The sequence below is a fragment of the Scomber japonicus genome, chromosome 15 (genome assembly GCF_027409825.1).
Source record: "Scomber japonicus isolate fScoJap1 chromosome 15, fScoJap1.pri, whole genome shotgun sequence".
Classification (NCBI taxonomy): Eukaryota; Metazoa; Chordata; class Actinopteri; order Scombriformes; family Scombridae; genus Scomber; species Scomber japonicus.
Window position 1 is genome coordinate 1,774,458 of NC_070592.1, and position 12,885 is coordinate 1,787,342.

The 12,885-nt window shown below is 40.2% G+C and overlaps 1 protein-coding gene and 2 gene segments (V, D, J or C); all 3 read left to right on the forward strand.

The window, feature by feature from the left end:
• The window catches only part of LOC128374361 (immunoglobulin lambda-1 light chain-like), a 168,882-nt gene that overhangs the window by 68,443 nt on the left and 87,554 nt on the right, over window positions 1-12,885 (forward strand). The gene's annotated exons all lie outside the window — the stretch shown is intronic.
• On the forward strand, window positions 2,002-2,577 carry LOC128374387 (immunoglobulin kappa variable 1-39-like). The segment is given in 2 exon segments: window positions 2,002-2,053; window positions 2,270-2,577. Coding segments are annotated over 2 exon segments (360 nt in total).
• LOC128374375 (immunoglobulin kappa variable 2-28-like) lies at window positions 12,082-12,669 on the forward strand. The segment is given in 2 exon segments: window positions 12,082-12,146; window positions 12,362-12,669. Coding segments are annotated over 2 exon segments (360 nt in total).

The window sequence follows — 12,885 nt, forward strand, 5'->3', positions numbered from 1 at the left end:
TCTTCCACACTTTATCCTGGTACCAACACAGAGCTGGAGAAGCTCCTAAACTTCTCATTTACTGGGCTACCTATCGTGACACAGGGATTCCAGGTCGTTTTTCAGGCAGTGGATCAAACTCTGACTTCACTCTGACCATCAGTGGAGTTCAGGCTGAAGATGCAGCAGTTTATTACTGTCAGAGTCGTCATGTTATCAACAGTCAGGCTGTGTTCACACAGTGAAAAAGCGTCGTACAAAAACCTCCCTCAGTCAGACTGAACAGAAACTGAACTGACTGCTGCAGCTGGAAGCTACTGCAAAGACTGATACAGTTCACTGAACACACACACACACACACACACACACACACACACACACACACACACACACACACACACACATAAAGTTTATTTATTAAAGCAGCTTTCACATATCAAGGTGACAAAGTGCTTCACAGGTGTAAAACTGTTAAAGAAATCAGACCATGAAAATAGTAGAATATCAGATATAATGAAATAAACAACAATAAAACATAAGCAACAACATTCCTTAAAAACACACAAAATACAAACAGTAGACAGCACAAGGGGAGACAAAGGCCAGTTTGAATAAATGAGTCTTCAGCTGCTTTTTAAAGGCATCAACAGAGACCACAGATGGTTTGTCTATAGGAAGAGCATTTCACCACTTCAAAGACACCATCACCTTTGTTTTCAGTTGAGCGCCAGGGTCAACCAGTAAGCCCTGCTCAGAAGACCTAAGTGACCTACTGCTGATATAAGGATGGAGCAGCTCACAGATGTACACAGGTGTCTGACCATGCAGGGCTCTATATGTGAAAACAACAACCTTCAAATGAATCCTAAACTTGATGGGAAGCCAATGTAAAGATGATAAGATGGGTGTGATGTGAGTCGTAGAGAGGTACAGATGAAGCCATTTCAAAGTTCCCGTGTTTCGTAGAGCTCTAAAAGTGAATGATCTTCTTCATCTTAGCTTGAGGTACATGGGTCTAAGAAGAAGTCTCAAATGGAAAGAAACAGAAGTGAATCAAACACTTCACATGTAGGTAAAGAGTAATGCCTGTTCAGAAGGGACACCTACATTTCTGTCAGACACACCCACCTCATCAGTCTACTCTGTTCACCTGGGCACTCAGGCACTCCACATCAGCTATCAAGACATTATTTAAGCCTCTCCTGCTCACTCACTCATTGCCAGGTTCACTCTCCAGAAGTCTTTCTTGATCTATGTGTATTAAAAATGTCATTTCAGCTTTCAGTTGCATAGCAGTTGTATCCCATATTGTAGTTGTAAACCTATTCCCATTCAAAATCCTACTTCTCACTTTCAAAGTCCTCCATAACCTGGCTCCCCTCTATCTTAGTGAACTCCTCACTCCCTACTCTCCCAATCAGTCTCTCAGGTCCTCCAACTGCAACCTCCTCACTGTCCCACGCACCAAACTGTCCCCCTTGGAAGGCCGGTCCTTCAGTGCCATGGCCCACAAGCTCTAGAAGTCTCTCCCTCAATCTCTCTGTGACTGCCCTCTACATTCAAATCTGACTTCAAAACTGTCTTGACTCTGTGAAAGGTGCTGTATAAATGAAACATTATTATAATTATGAAGAAGAATTTCCCTGAATGATTCTCTCACAAATGTTTTATTGAGAGCACCTACGATGTCTTCATCAGGTAATACTCAGCATTTGACCAAGAAGCTCCGTATATAAACTCCACCTGATTCAACACAGGTGTGAGTCCCAAAACAAACCTTCAATAACATCAGCATGTCTACATTATTTATAGTCATGTAAAAATCTGAGGTATCTGCTACAAATGACAGTGAGTTGTCCCAGCAGTGAGGAGGAAACAGCATGATATGTTGAGGACAGCTACAGTTGACTGACTCTGTGTGTTTGCATATCTGTCCTGCCTCTCTGCTCCCAGCCGTTAAGAGGCCAGTGTTGATCAGTGGCTGTCCAGACCTTTCAGAGCCACTGACACACCGCCAGCACAATGATGATGTCACTGACTCTACTGCTGGGCACCCTGGGGCTCCTTGTTCAGGGTGAGACTCTCTGCTGAAAACTTGGCTTCAGGATGCAACCAGGTTCACCACAATGATGTTCTGCTGTGATGGAGAAACAGTGAAACAAGCAGCATTGACCTTCTTCCATCTATTCTCCATGTTTAAGAAATGATACTCTTCTGTTTTCATGTTGATCATCTTTCTCCAAGCTGGATTTGTCTCAATAAGCCTTCTCCTGTTTTTCATGTTTTCCAGGTTCATCAGGACAATACATCCTGACTCAGTCTCCTGGATCTCAGTCTGCTGCTCCAGGACAGACTGTCACCATCAGATGTAAAGCCAGCTCAGGTGTTGGTAGTAACCTCCACTGGTACCTTCAGAAATTTGGAGAAGCTCCTAAACTCCTGATTTATAATGCTCTATCTCGTCAGTCTGGATTTTCAAATCGTTTCAGTGGATTTAGATCGAGCAATGATTACACTCTGACCATCAGTGGAGTTCAGGCTGAAGATTCAGGAGTTTACTACTGTCAGCAGGGTTACAGCAGACCGTTCACACAGTGATACAACGTCGTACAAAAACCTCCCTCAGCTGGAGAGGAACTGATCTGACTCAACAGCTGCACTCAGACCAAAACAACAGAGGTTTGACATCAAAGACATCACTTATTACAGCAATCACTCTATAATTATACTTTTAGTTATTTAAAGTAAGTATAATTTTGAAGATTATTTTGTAAATTTCAAATTTTCATTAATGGATAACCACCATATCATTATTATCCACAGTACAGTACCAGTAATAATAATGTACTATGAATAATAAAAATAATAATAATAATCATCATTACACATACATTATGCATAAAAACATACAATAGCAATGTTAGTACTAGGGGTGAAGAGGACATTACCATTAAAAGCAATAGCATGATTTTTTGAGAAAATAAAATAGTGAATTCTAGAAAATGCAAAATGAGTTGATAATTAATATATTGTTGGGTAAAATGTTCCAGTCCGATGGAGCTTTAAATTTAAAAGCCTGTCTACTGAGTTCTTTATCTGTTTTAGGAAAAAAGAAAAATTGTTGCTGGGTGTGTCTGAGAGGATATGGGGATGTGAATGGGATTAAATATTGTTTTAAATAAGGGGGACAGTTGAAATGAATACATTTAAAGATAAATTGAAGCCAATGGTAATGTCTTCTTGAGTTGAGTGGTAACCAGTTCAAAGATTCATACATGGAGCAGTGATGTGTTCGATATGGGCACCTTAAGATAAATCTGCAGAGACTATTGGAGATAGAATTGAGGGGTTGAAGATGTGTTTCAAAAGTGTTCTGATAAACAATGTCAGCATAGTCCAGAATAGTTTAAAAGAAAGCAATGGGTCAATCCAGAGGCCAAGATATTTAAAGGAGGTAACTTGATCAAGTGGTGAGCCATCAATGAAAAAAATGATCAGATCTGAGACATCACTGAGCCCTGATCTGGTGCCAAACAACATGCTACATGATTTCTTTTTATTCAGGATTAGTTTATTTGATGAGAACCATTTCTGAACTGAGGCAAACTGGAGTTGTAAAGTATTTTCTATAACAGATTTATTATCACTAGTTGTACATATCATGGTGTCATCAGCATATAAATGTACTTGACAAACAGAGCAAATTTTTGGAAGGTCATTAATAAAAATGGAGAAGAGGAGTGGTCCTAAGGATGAGCCTTGAGGTACTCCCTTCAATTGAATAGTCAGAGTGATTTCCATTCAAATTTACACACTGTCTTCTGTTATGAAGGTATGAGTTGAACCAAAATAAACACCAATGGAATACAGTTTATCAAGAAGTAGATAATGGTCAACAATGTCAAAAGCCTTAGTTAAATCAAGAAATATTGCACCGGTAAGTTTGCCGTTTTCAGAGGCAGTAAATACATCACTGGTGAACTTTAACAGAGCTGTAGTTGTTGAGGAACTGGGTCTGAAAACAGATTGGCATGGAGATAAAATATTATGGTCCGCAATATAGTGTGATAATTGATTAAAGATTCATTTCTAGAAAATGTTAGCTATAGAATTGATGATAGAAATTGGACGTTAGTTATTGACATCATGAGGGTCTCCTCCCTTATGGAGTGGAGTAACAGTGGCACATTTCCAGGCAGAAGGGAGGGCAGATCAGAGGGGGTTGAGGGCAGATCAGAGGGGGTTAAGGGCAGATCAGAGTGGGTTGAGGGCAGATCAGAGGGGGTTGAGGGCAGATCAGAGGGGGTTCGAGGGTTAAACAGATCACAGAGTGGGTACATCAGAATATTTGCTGCTAGCTTGATAAAGTTAATCTCAATGCCTTCTGGTCCACGTCCACAGTCAACCTTTAGTTCATTAATTACACGTTGAACTTCAACAGGTGATATTTCATGAAAGGAAAAAGAACTAATACTGGAAGAGTTACTAGAGGGAACACATGTAATAGATGGGTCAAACACATGGGAGCTACCTACAGTTGTAAAGTGCTGGTTAAAAATGTTTGAAATAACTAATGGGTCCTGATTAATGTTATTATTGAAACGAAGCTGGGTACTGGTGCTTTGGTTTGACTTGTTGAGGATATTATTCATATTTTTCCAGAACTGTTTTGGTTTATGCATATTTTCAGATAATTGATTTTTATAGAAGTCTGATTTGGCATTACGTGTTTTTGTCTTACATAAATTCCTTAGTAATCTATATTTTTCCCAGTCAGCAGCATCCTTAGCTTCTCTGTAGCTCCTCCAGGCTTTATCCTGTTGTTTAAAAAGGTTAATCAGATCAGAACTGATCCAGGGTAAATGTTGACCTTTGACCTTAATTTCTCTCCATGGGGCATTTATTAAAAGTAATGCAAATGTGGACATCCAATGTTTTATTGATACTTATGCGTGTGTTGTGTATATAATAATGTTCAGCATACTGGTATATAGACAAACAGCAGACAGATGTGAAGGACACCATGTGTTACCCGTCTGCCTGGTATGTCCATTTATATTGAGGAGAGATCAGTTTTTGTATATTTAATGGAAACACTTCTATTATTAAGAGAGATTAATATGATCATTATAATAATAATAATAAAGCTGCAAATATCATTGATTTGATGAACACGTCTTTATTTTGTTTGAAACATTAAAATCAACAAGCAAGAAACATCATTACTGCAACATTTAAAGAGACAGAGGGAGAAAAAAGCAGAGTAGCAGAGATCAGAGTGAGAGCAGTAGCAGAGTAAAACCAGTAGCAGAGTCCCAGTGAGTCAGGTCAGGACTGGGAACACTGGTCTCTCCTCAGTGTCTCTGAGAGTGGAGTCTGGGAGCCCTGGGTGGCCTCACAGGTCACAGAGCCCACCTTCCCCCACTGGTCTGCAGTGAGCCTCAGGGTGCTGCTCCAGCTGTAGCGGCCGTCCTCCTGCAGCACCCCGGGGCTCCTGCTCTGCTCCCAGCTGCTGCTGCTGCCGTCCACCTTCCAGGCCAGACTCCAGTCTGAGGGGAAGCCCTTGTTGGCCAGACACGTGAGCGTGGCCTTCCCCTGCTGCAGCTCCTGGCTGGAGGGGGGCAGCACCGTCAGGGTGGGACGGGCATCACCTAGGAGACACCAATCACATTAGAGGACAGGGACCACACAGCTGTCAAACACCAGACACTTGGACACCTTTACTGTGTGAGAGTGGATTTTCCCCTTTAAGGAGTTTGTGTCAGATGTTTTTTCTGCTCCACCAGTCACTCACTCACACATTGTTTCACTTCCCTTTAAGAAACCTCTCATGCAGATCAGCACAGAAAGAATCATCGTACAGTTTGACCTGAAATATATCAAACTACACTGCAAATAAAACTACAAGATTTCATAACTTTCTCATCAAAATCATCACGAATGTTAACAAAGCATTACATTACAACACTCACTGGAAACATAACCAAACACAGAAGATGAACTGACCACCAGCTGATTTCAAACATCACTTAGCAAACTGTTCAAATGACTTCAAACTACATTTGAAACAATACAGAGATCAGAAATTTGGCACATTTTCAAACACCCATTGTTATCATCACTCTGCTTCATTTCATTTCAACAAATTATATTCCAATCAATGGTAAAAAACTGAATCTTAAAATGAAAAATGATTGTTAGAAAATCACTTTAAAATGCATCTAAATCTTCATCTTTTCTACATGTCAAGTTATTAAATGTCAGTATGACAGGAATGTGTAAAGAAACGTTTAGTGAAGCTGCTCTGAGTTATCCTCCATGGTAAAGAAGGAGAAATACAACATCAATACTAAAAGTGCTCTTAATAAAAATGATATTTTTATCTACTGTAAGCATTCAAAAGCTTCATTCAAAACACTATTTTACAATATTGTATTTATCATTTGAGCAGAAACTTACTTCCAACATCCAGTCTGGTTCCTCCACCGAACGTGTACCACAGTGATACAAACTCATTGAGCCGTCGTACAAAAACCTCTCACTGTAGAGAGACACGGCTCTCTGACTTTGACACAAACAAACTCACTAAAATTAGGCTTGTTTGGAACATTTTTAACGTCATTTCACAACTGACAACAACACAGTGATACGCATTTCATATATATGTCATTTTATTTAAAATATGTTCATTTTTATTGAATTCATATCAAGTGTTTGTGGTAATACATTTAAATAGAACAAATTACATTCTGCTGTCAATACACATGAATCCCAAACCACCTTAAAATGATCAGTGACACATTATGAATCAATACTGTGATAAGTTGATTGATCCATTGATTAAACAGCATCATCAGAGTAATCCAAGTCCCTGTTGGAGTCAGTCAGAGCATTTCCATAGAGAGCCACTTTGCATCAGCAGCACCATGCTCCAGTGCTCTGGGAGAGTTTATAGTCCTGAGAGTTGAACACTGGATGACTGACAGCTGTCCTTCATGACAACAGAAGCCACAGAAATCCTCCTCATCAAAAACATGACTTTGATCTCCGTCCTCATCTGGACTCTCCTCTGCTGCTGCTTCACAGGTAAAGTCCAGAGAATCAAACTCCTCTCCTCTATGAACATCCGTCCCTCTGAAATGAAGCCCACAAAACCATGATGCTGCTTTATGTTTTTGTCTCTGTATCCTCAGAGTCCAGAGGCCAGATCACAGTGACTCAGCCTGCAGCAGTGAGAGCTGATCTGAGAGGATCTGCAACCATCAGCTGTTGGACAAGTCAGGATGTTTATTATAGTTACCCCTACTACCGTTTAGCCTGGTACCAACAGAGAGGTGGAGAAGCTCCTAAACTCCTCATTTACTTTGCTACCAGTCGAGAATCAGGGATTCCAGGTCGTTTTTCAGGCAGTGGATCAAACTCTGACTTCACTCTGACCATCAGTGAAGTTCAGGCTGAAGATGCAGCAGTTTATTACTGTCAGAGTTATCATAACATCAACAGTCAGGCTGTGTTCACACAGTGAAAAAGCGTCGTACAAAAACCACCCTCAGTCAGACTGAACAGAAACTGAACTGACTGCTGCAGCTGGAAGCTACTGCAGAGACTGATACAGTTCACTGAACACACACACACACACACACACACACTCACACTCACACACACACAAACACACGATAACATGATGAAATTATTTAGTTACACTGAATTAATCATAAAAACAGTGAAAACATGTATTTCATTAATTATATTTCAATCATATGAAATGTGATATGAAGTTTTATATTTTTAACATCAGGTTCTTTAAATGTTGAATGAAACTTGTGTATCAAAGTGTCTCCACAGCTCAGCAGGTGATTGACAGTTCTGTGTAGACTCTATCTGTTAGCTGTTCTAGCTGTGTTCACTTTCTCTCATATTCACTTTGTTATACAGAGCAGTAACAACGCTGCTGAAGACAAAGTTTGGACTGGCAGTAGTGGATCTGTTAGAGGAGGATAATATCATTGTTGCAGCATTAATGAAAAGAAAAGGATCCAGTGGAAGAGCAGATATTCAGTGAGACCACTGAACATGAGGAAGCAGCTGATCAAAGCTCTTGTGGCGTCTCCAGTTTGTGAATCGCAGCTACATGAAGATTATTGTTTGAAAGAATTGCACATTAGTGACTTTATGATCCTCTGAACTCCAACAGATGTAAATACAGACTCTCAGACACAGAGGTATAAATCAGCCTTTTATTATTAATCAACACATCAATACAGCATTACACCAGTCAATCCCACAATCTGTCTACTAGCTTCCTGTCTCTGCTCCTCCATCCACATGCTGTAATACAGAACACTACAGTACAGAGCAGGACAGAGAGGACACATGTGAAGAGCACACACTCACTGCTTCTGTTCAAATGTTCTCACTTCATCTTTCACTTTAACTTTTCCATCTTTAAACATCATGAAAAAGTCCAGAGTGCCAAACATTTAACACATTTATTAACAAAATAACCAACTTCTAACAAAAACTGGACAAAAAGAAGGGAGGACACCCAGACCAATCCACAAAGGGATGAAGGATCTGGGCTGTCCTCTAATCTACTCATAGAAACTAAATGGACTACCAGACCCACCAAACACACAGAAAACTAACAAAGATAAGTAGAAGAGAGTGTGAGTCAAATGTCTCTCTCTCTATATCGGTCCTCCCTCAATCAGACTGGATCAGGACCTGGGAGAAAACACACAAACATTATAAATGGAAATTCATGCTATACAAATTCTATCCAGCAGGGGGCAGTATGTAATAGTGATATGTAATGATAAAATCCCTCTGAACTTCTCTACAGATAAATTCAGTGTGTGAAGACTCATTTAACACAGTAACATGTGACAGCAGATATTAGTAAAACAATATGTTTGGACACATTATTTGATGAATAGATCTTTATCGTTTACAGTAAGCAACAAAAATAACACTTGAAAATGTGATGATTCTGTTAATCAGTCAGAGCATTTCCATAGAGAGCCACTTTGCATCAGCAGCACCATGCTCCAGTGCTCTGGGAGAGTTTATAGTCCTGAGAGTTGAACACTGGATGACTGACAGCTGTCCTTCATGACAACAGAAGCCACAGAAATCCTCCTCATCAAAAAAACATGACTTTGATCTCCGTCCTCATCTGGACTCTCCTCTGCTGCTGCTTCACAGGTAAAGTCCAGAGAATCAAACTCCTCTCCTCTATGAACATCCGTTCCTCTGAAATGAAGTCCACAAAACCATGATGCTGCTTTATGTTTTTGTCTCTGTATCCTCAGAGTCCAGAGGCCAGATCACAGTGACTCAGCCTGCAGCAGTGAGAGCTGATCTGAGAGGATCTGCAACCATCAGCTGTAAGACCAGTCAGAATGTTGCTGGAGACTGTGACGGTTCCAGCCCTTGTTTAGCCTGGTACCAACAGATAGTTGGAGAAGCTCCTAAACTTCTCATTTACACTGCTGACCAGTTAGAATCAGGGATTCCAGATCGTTTTTCAGGCAGTGGATCAAACTCTGACTTCACTCTGACCATCAGTGGAGTTCAGGCTGAAGATGCAGCAGTTTATTACTGTCAGAGTATTCATGAAATCAACAGTCAGGATGTGTTCACACAGTGAAAAAGCGTCGTACAAAAACCTCCTTCAGTCAGACTGAACAGAAACTGAACTGACTGCTGCAGCTGGAAGCTACTGCAGAGACTGACACAGTTCACTGAACACACACACACACACACACACACACACACACACACACACTTAAAACACTATATATTATGTGATAACAAATATGAATCTATAATCAGAATAAATAAATAAATTGTATTACATATAATAATCACAATATTTTTGGTCTCACAGTGGAACAAACACAGTCACAACTTTGTTCTGATGACCTGAAAGAAACTGAAGGAAACTGTTTAGTTGCATTGAATTAATTTAAAAAGACTGACCTGAGTGAGTCATGAGTCGTATTTCTGTGGAGACCGACAAAAACCCCCAAAACATACAAACAAGAAAAGAAAGAAACACAACCTGATTGCTCATATGGAAAATCCAGCCATGATTGTGTCTCAGTCTCTTACAGATTATTTTGCACAATGTTTAATGTATGAAAGGTTTAAATATGACCACAGTATGTATTCATTGTTTCTTTCAGAGAATAGTTTTCTGTTCAGGATGAAAAACCTGTGAAGCAGCATTTTACATGAAGGAGGCTCCTCACAGTTTAACTTGCTCCTCTCAGCCTTCACAAGTGCATCAATATTAGGAGTCAAATCCTGAGCAGCTGCCACTTTCAGAAAGTCATTCAAGTGTTTGTTTTATATGAATCACAAGTCATTTATCTGATGTTGGACGTTCACAGGCAGATCACAAACCTTGACTGTGAAAATAAACGAGTACAGTTGTGTTTTATTGAAAAATTGGAAAAATTGAAAAATTATTCCTCTGCAATTTTCATACTTTGCAAAGTTATCCAGTGGGCTAATTTGGACTCCCTGTTTGACCCTCCTGCTCTTAAGAGTCTGTCTTTATGTTCCTTAGTAACTATTGTCCACCAGATGCCTTCAGACTTTATTTGTGAAGACTGGAACTGTGAGGGAGAAGCGAATGTGTACATCCAGTTTGTTTTTGATAGTTATGCGTGTGTTGTGTACATAATTTCCTACAAGTCGAAGGCAGAAAGGGAGATGGGATTGTTGCTCGCTAATGCCCAAAGAGAAGCATCAAAGGACGGGAGTGTTAGTGTTAAAGAGGCATTGAGAAGTCTGGACAGAGTTTATCTACATAACAGAGATGTGTGAGCTCAAATGCTTTTTTGTTTTACTTTTTTTTATTTTTAAGCAGAAAACATTTTCAGTCTCTCCCTAACAATTTCAAACAGAAGGACATGTTAACTGTTTTTATATTAAAAATACAGTCATATAAAAGTCAGGATTCATCAATCAATTTAACTTCTTTGAGGCCTTTTAGTTGAACTGTGTTAAAATGTATGATCCAAATGTTTTGTTTTGTAATTTTTTGTTGATTATTTATTAAATTGGAGGTTTACAGCAGTGAAAATGATCAAATCCATCAAATAACTTGATTTCACTGCCACCAAGACAGATTCATCTTGTAGCTGTTAGTTGAAATGTAAATATTTTTTTTTTTTTAGCTCTAAATTGAAACATTTATTTGGAGAGTTTTACCTCCATGTTTCTTGTATGTTACCTCATATTGTCACATCTAAATTTTGCCGGCCTAGTCACTCTGCTACTCCGTACTTTTCCACTCAGCCCACCTCTGCTTCCCTCTGCCAGTCAGACACACCCACCTCATCAGTCTACTCTGTTCACCTGGGCACTCAGACACTCCACATCAGCAATCAAGCCATTATTTAAGCCTCTCCTGCTCACTCACTCATTGTCAGGTTGACTCTCCAAAAGTCTTTCTTGATCTATGTGTATTAAAAATGTCATTTCAGCTTTCAGTTGCAAAGCAGTTGTATCCCATATTGTAGTTGTAGACCTATTCCCATTCAAAATCCTATTTCTCACTTTCAAAGTCCTCCATAACCTGGCCCCCCTCTATCTTAGTGAACTCCTCACCCCCTACTCTCCCAATCAGTCTCTCAGGTCCTCCAACTGCAACCTCCTCACTGTCCCACGCACCAAACTGTCCCCCTTGGGAGGCCGGTCCTTCAGTGCCATGGCCCACAAGCTCTAGAAGTCTCTCCCTCAATCTCTCTGTGACTGCCCTCTACATTCACATCTGACTTCAAAACTGTCCTTGAGTGTATGTCTATATAGTCTATATAAACTCCACCTGATTCAACACAGGTGTGAGTCCCAAAACAAACCTTCAATAACATCAGCATATCTACATTATTTATAGTCATGTAAAAATCTGAGATATCGGCTACAAATGACAGTGAGTTGTCCCAGCAGTGAGGAGGAAACAGCATGATATGTTGAGGACAGCTACAGTTGACTGACTCTGTGTGTTTGCATATCTGTCCTGCCTCTCTGCTCCCAGCCGTTAAGAGGCCAGTGTTGATCAGTGGCTGTCCAGACCTTTCAGAGCCACTGACACGCCGCCAGCACAATGATGATGTCACTGACTCTACTGCTGGGCACCCTGGGGCTCCTTGTTCAGGGTGAGACTCTCTGCTGAAAACTTGGCTTCAGGATGCAACCAGGTTCACCACCATGATGTTCTGCTGTGATGGAGAAACACTGAAACAAGCAGCATTGACCTTCTTCCATCTATTCTCCATGTTAAAGAAATGATACTCTTCTGTTTTCATGTTGATCATCTTTCTCCAAGCTGGATTTGTCTCAATAAGCCTTCTCCTCTTTTTCATGTTTTCAGGTTCATCAGGACAAATCATCCTGACTCAGTCTCCTGGATCTCAGACTGTTACTCCAGGACAGACTGTCACCATCAGATGTAAAACCAGTTCAAGTGTTTATGGCTATCTCCACTGGTACCTTCAGAAATCTGGAGAAGCTCCTAAACTCCTGATTTATAATGCCCAATCCCGTCAGTCTGGAGTTTCAGATCGTTTTAGTGGAAGTGGATCAAGCACTGACTACACTCTGACCATCAGAGGAGTTCAGGCTGAAGATTCAGGAGTTTACTACTGTCAGCATGGTTGGGAGACACCGTTCACACAGTGATACAACGTCGTACAAAAACCTCCCTCAGCTGGAGAGGAACTGATCTGACTCAACAGCTGCACTCAGACCAAAACAACAGAGGTTTGACATAAAAGACATCACTTATTACAGCAATAACTCTATCATTATACTTTTAGTTATTTAAAGTAAGTATCATTTTGAATATTATTTTGTTAATTTCAAATTTTTATGAATGGATAACCACCATATCACACC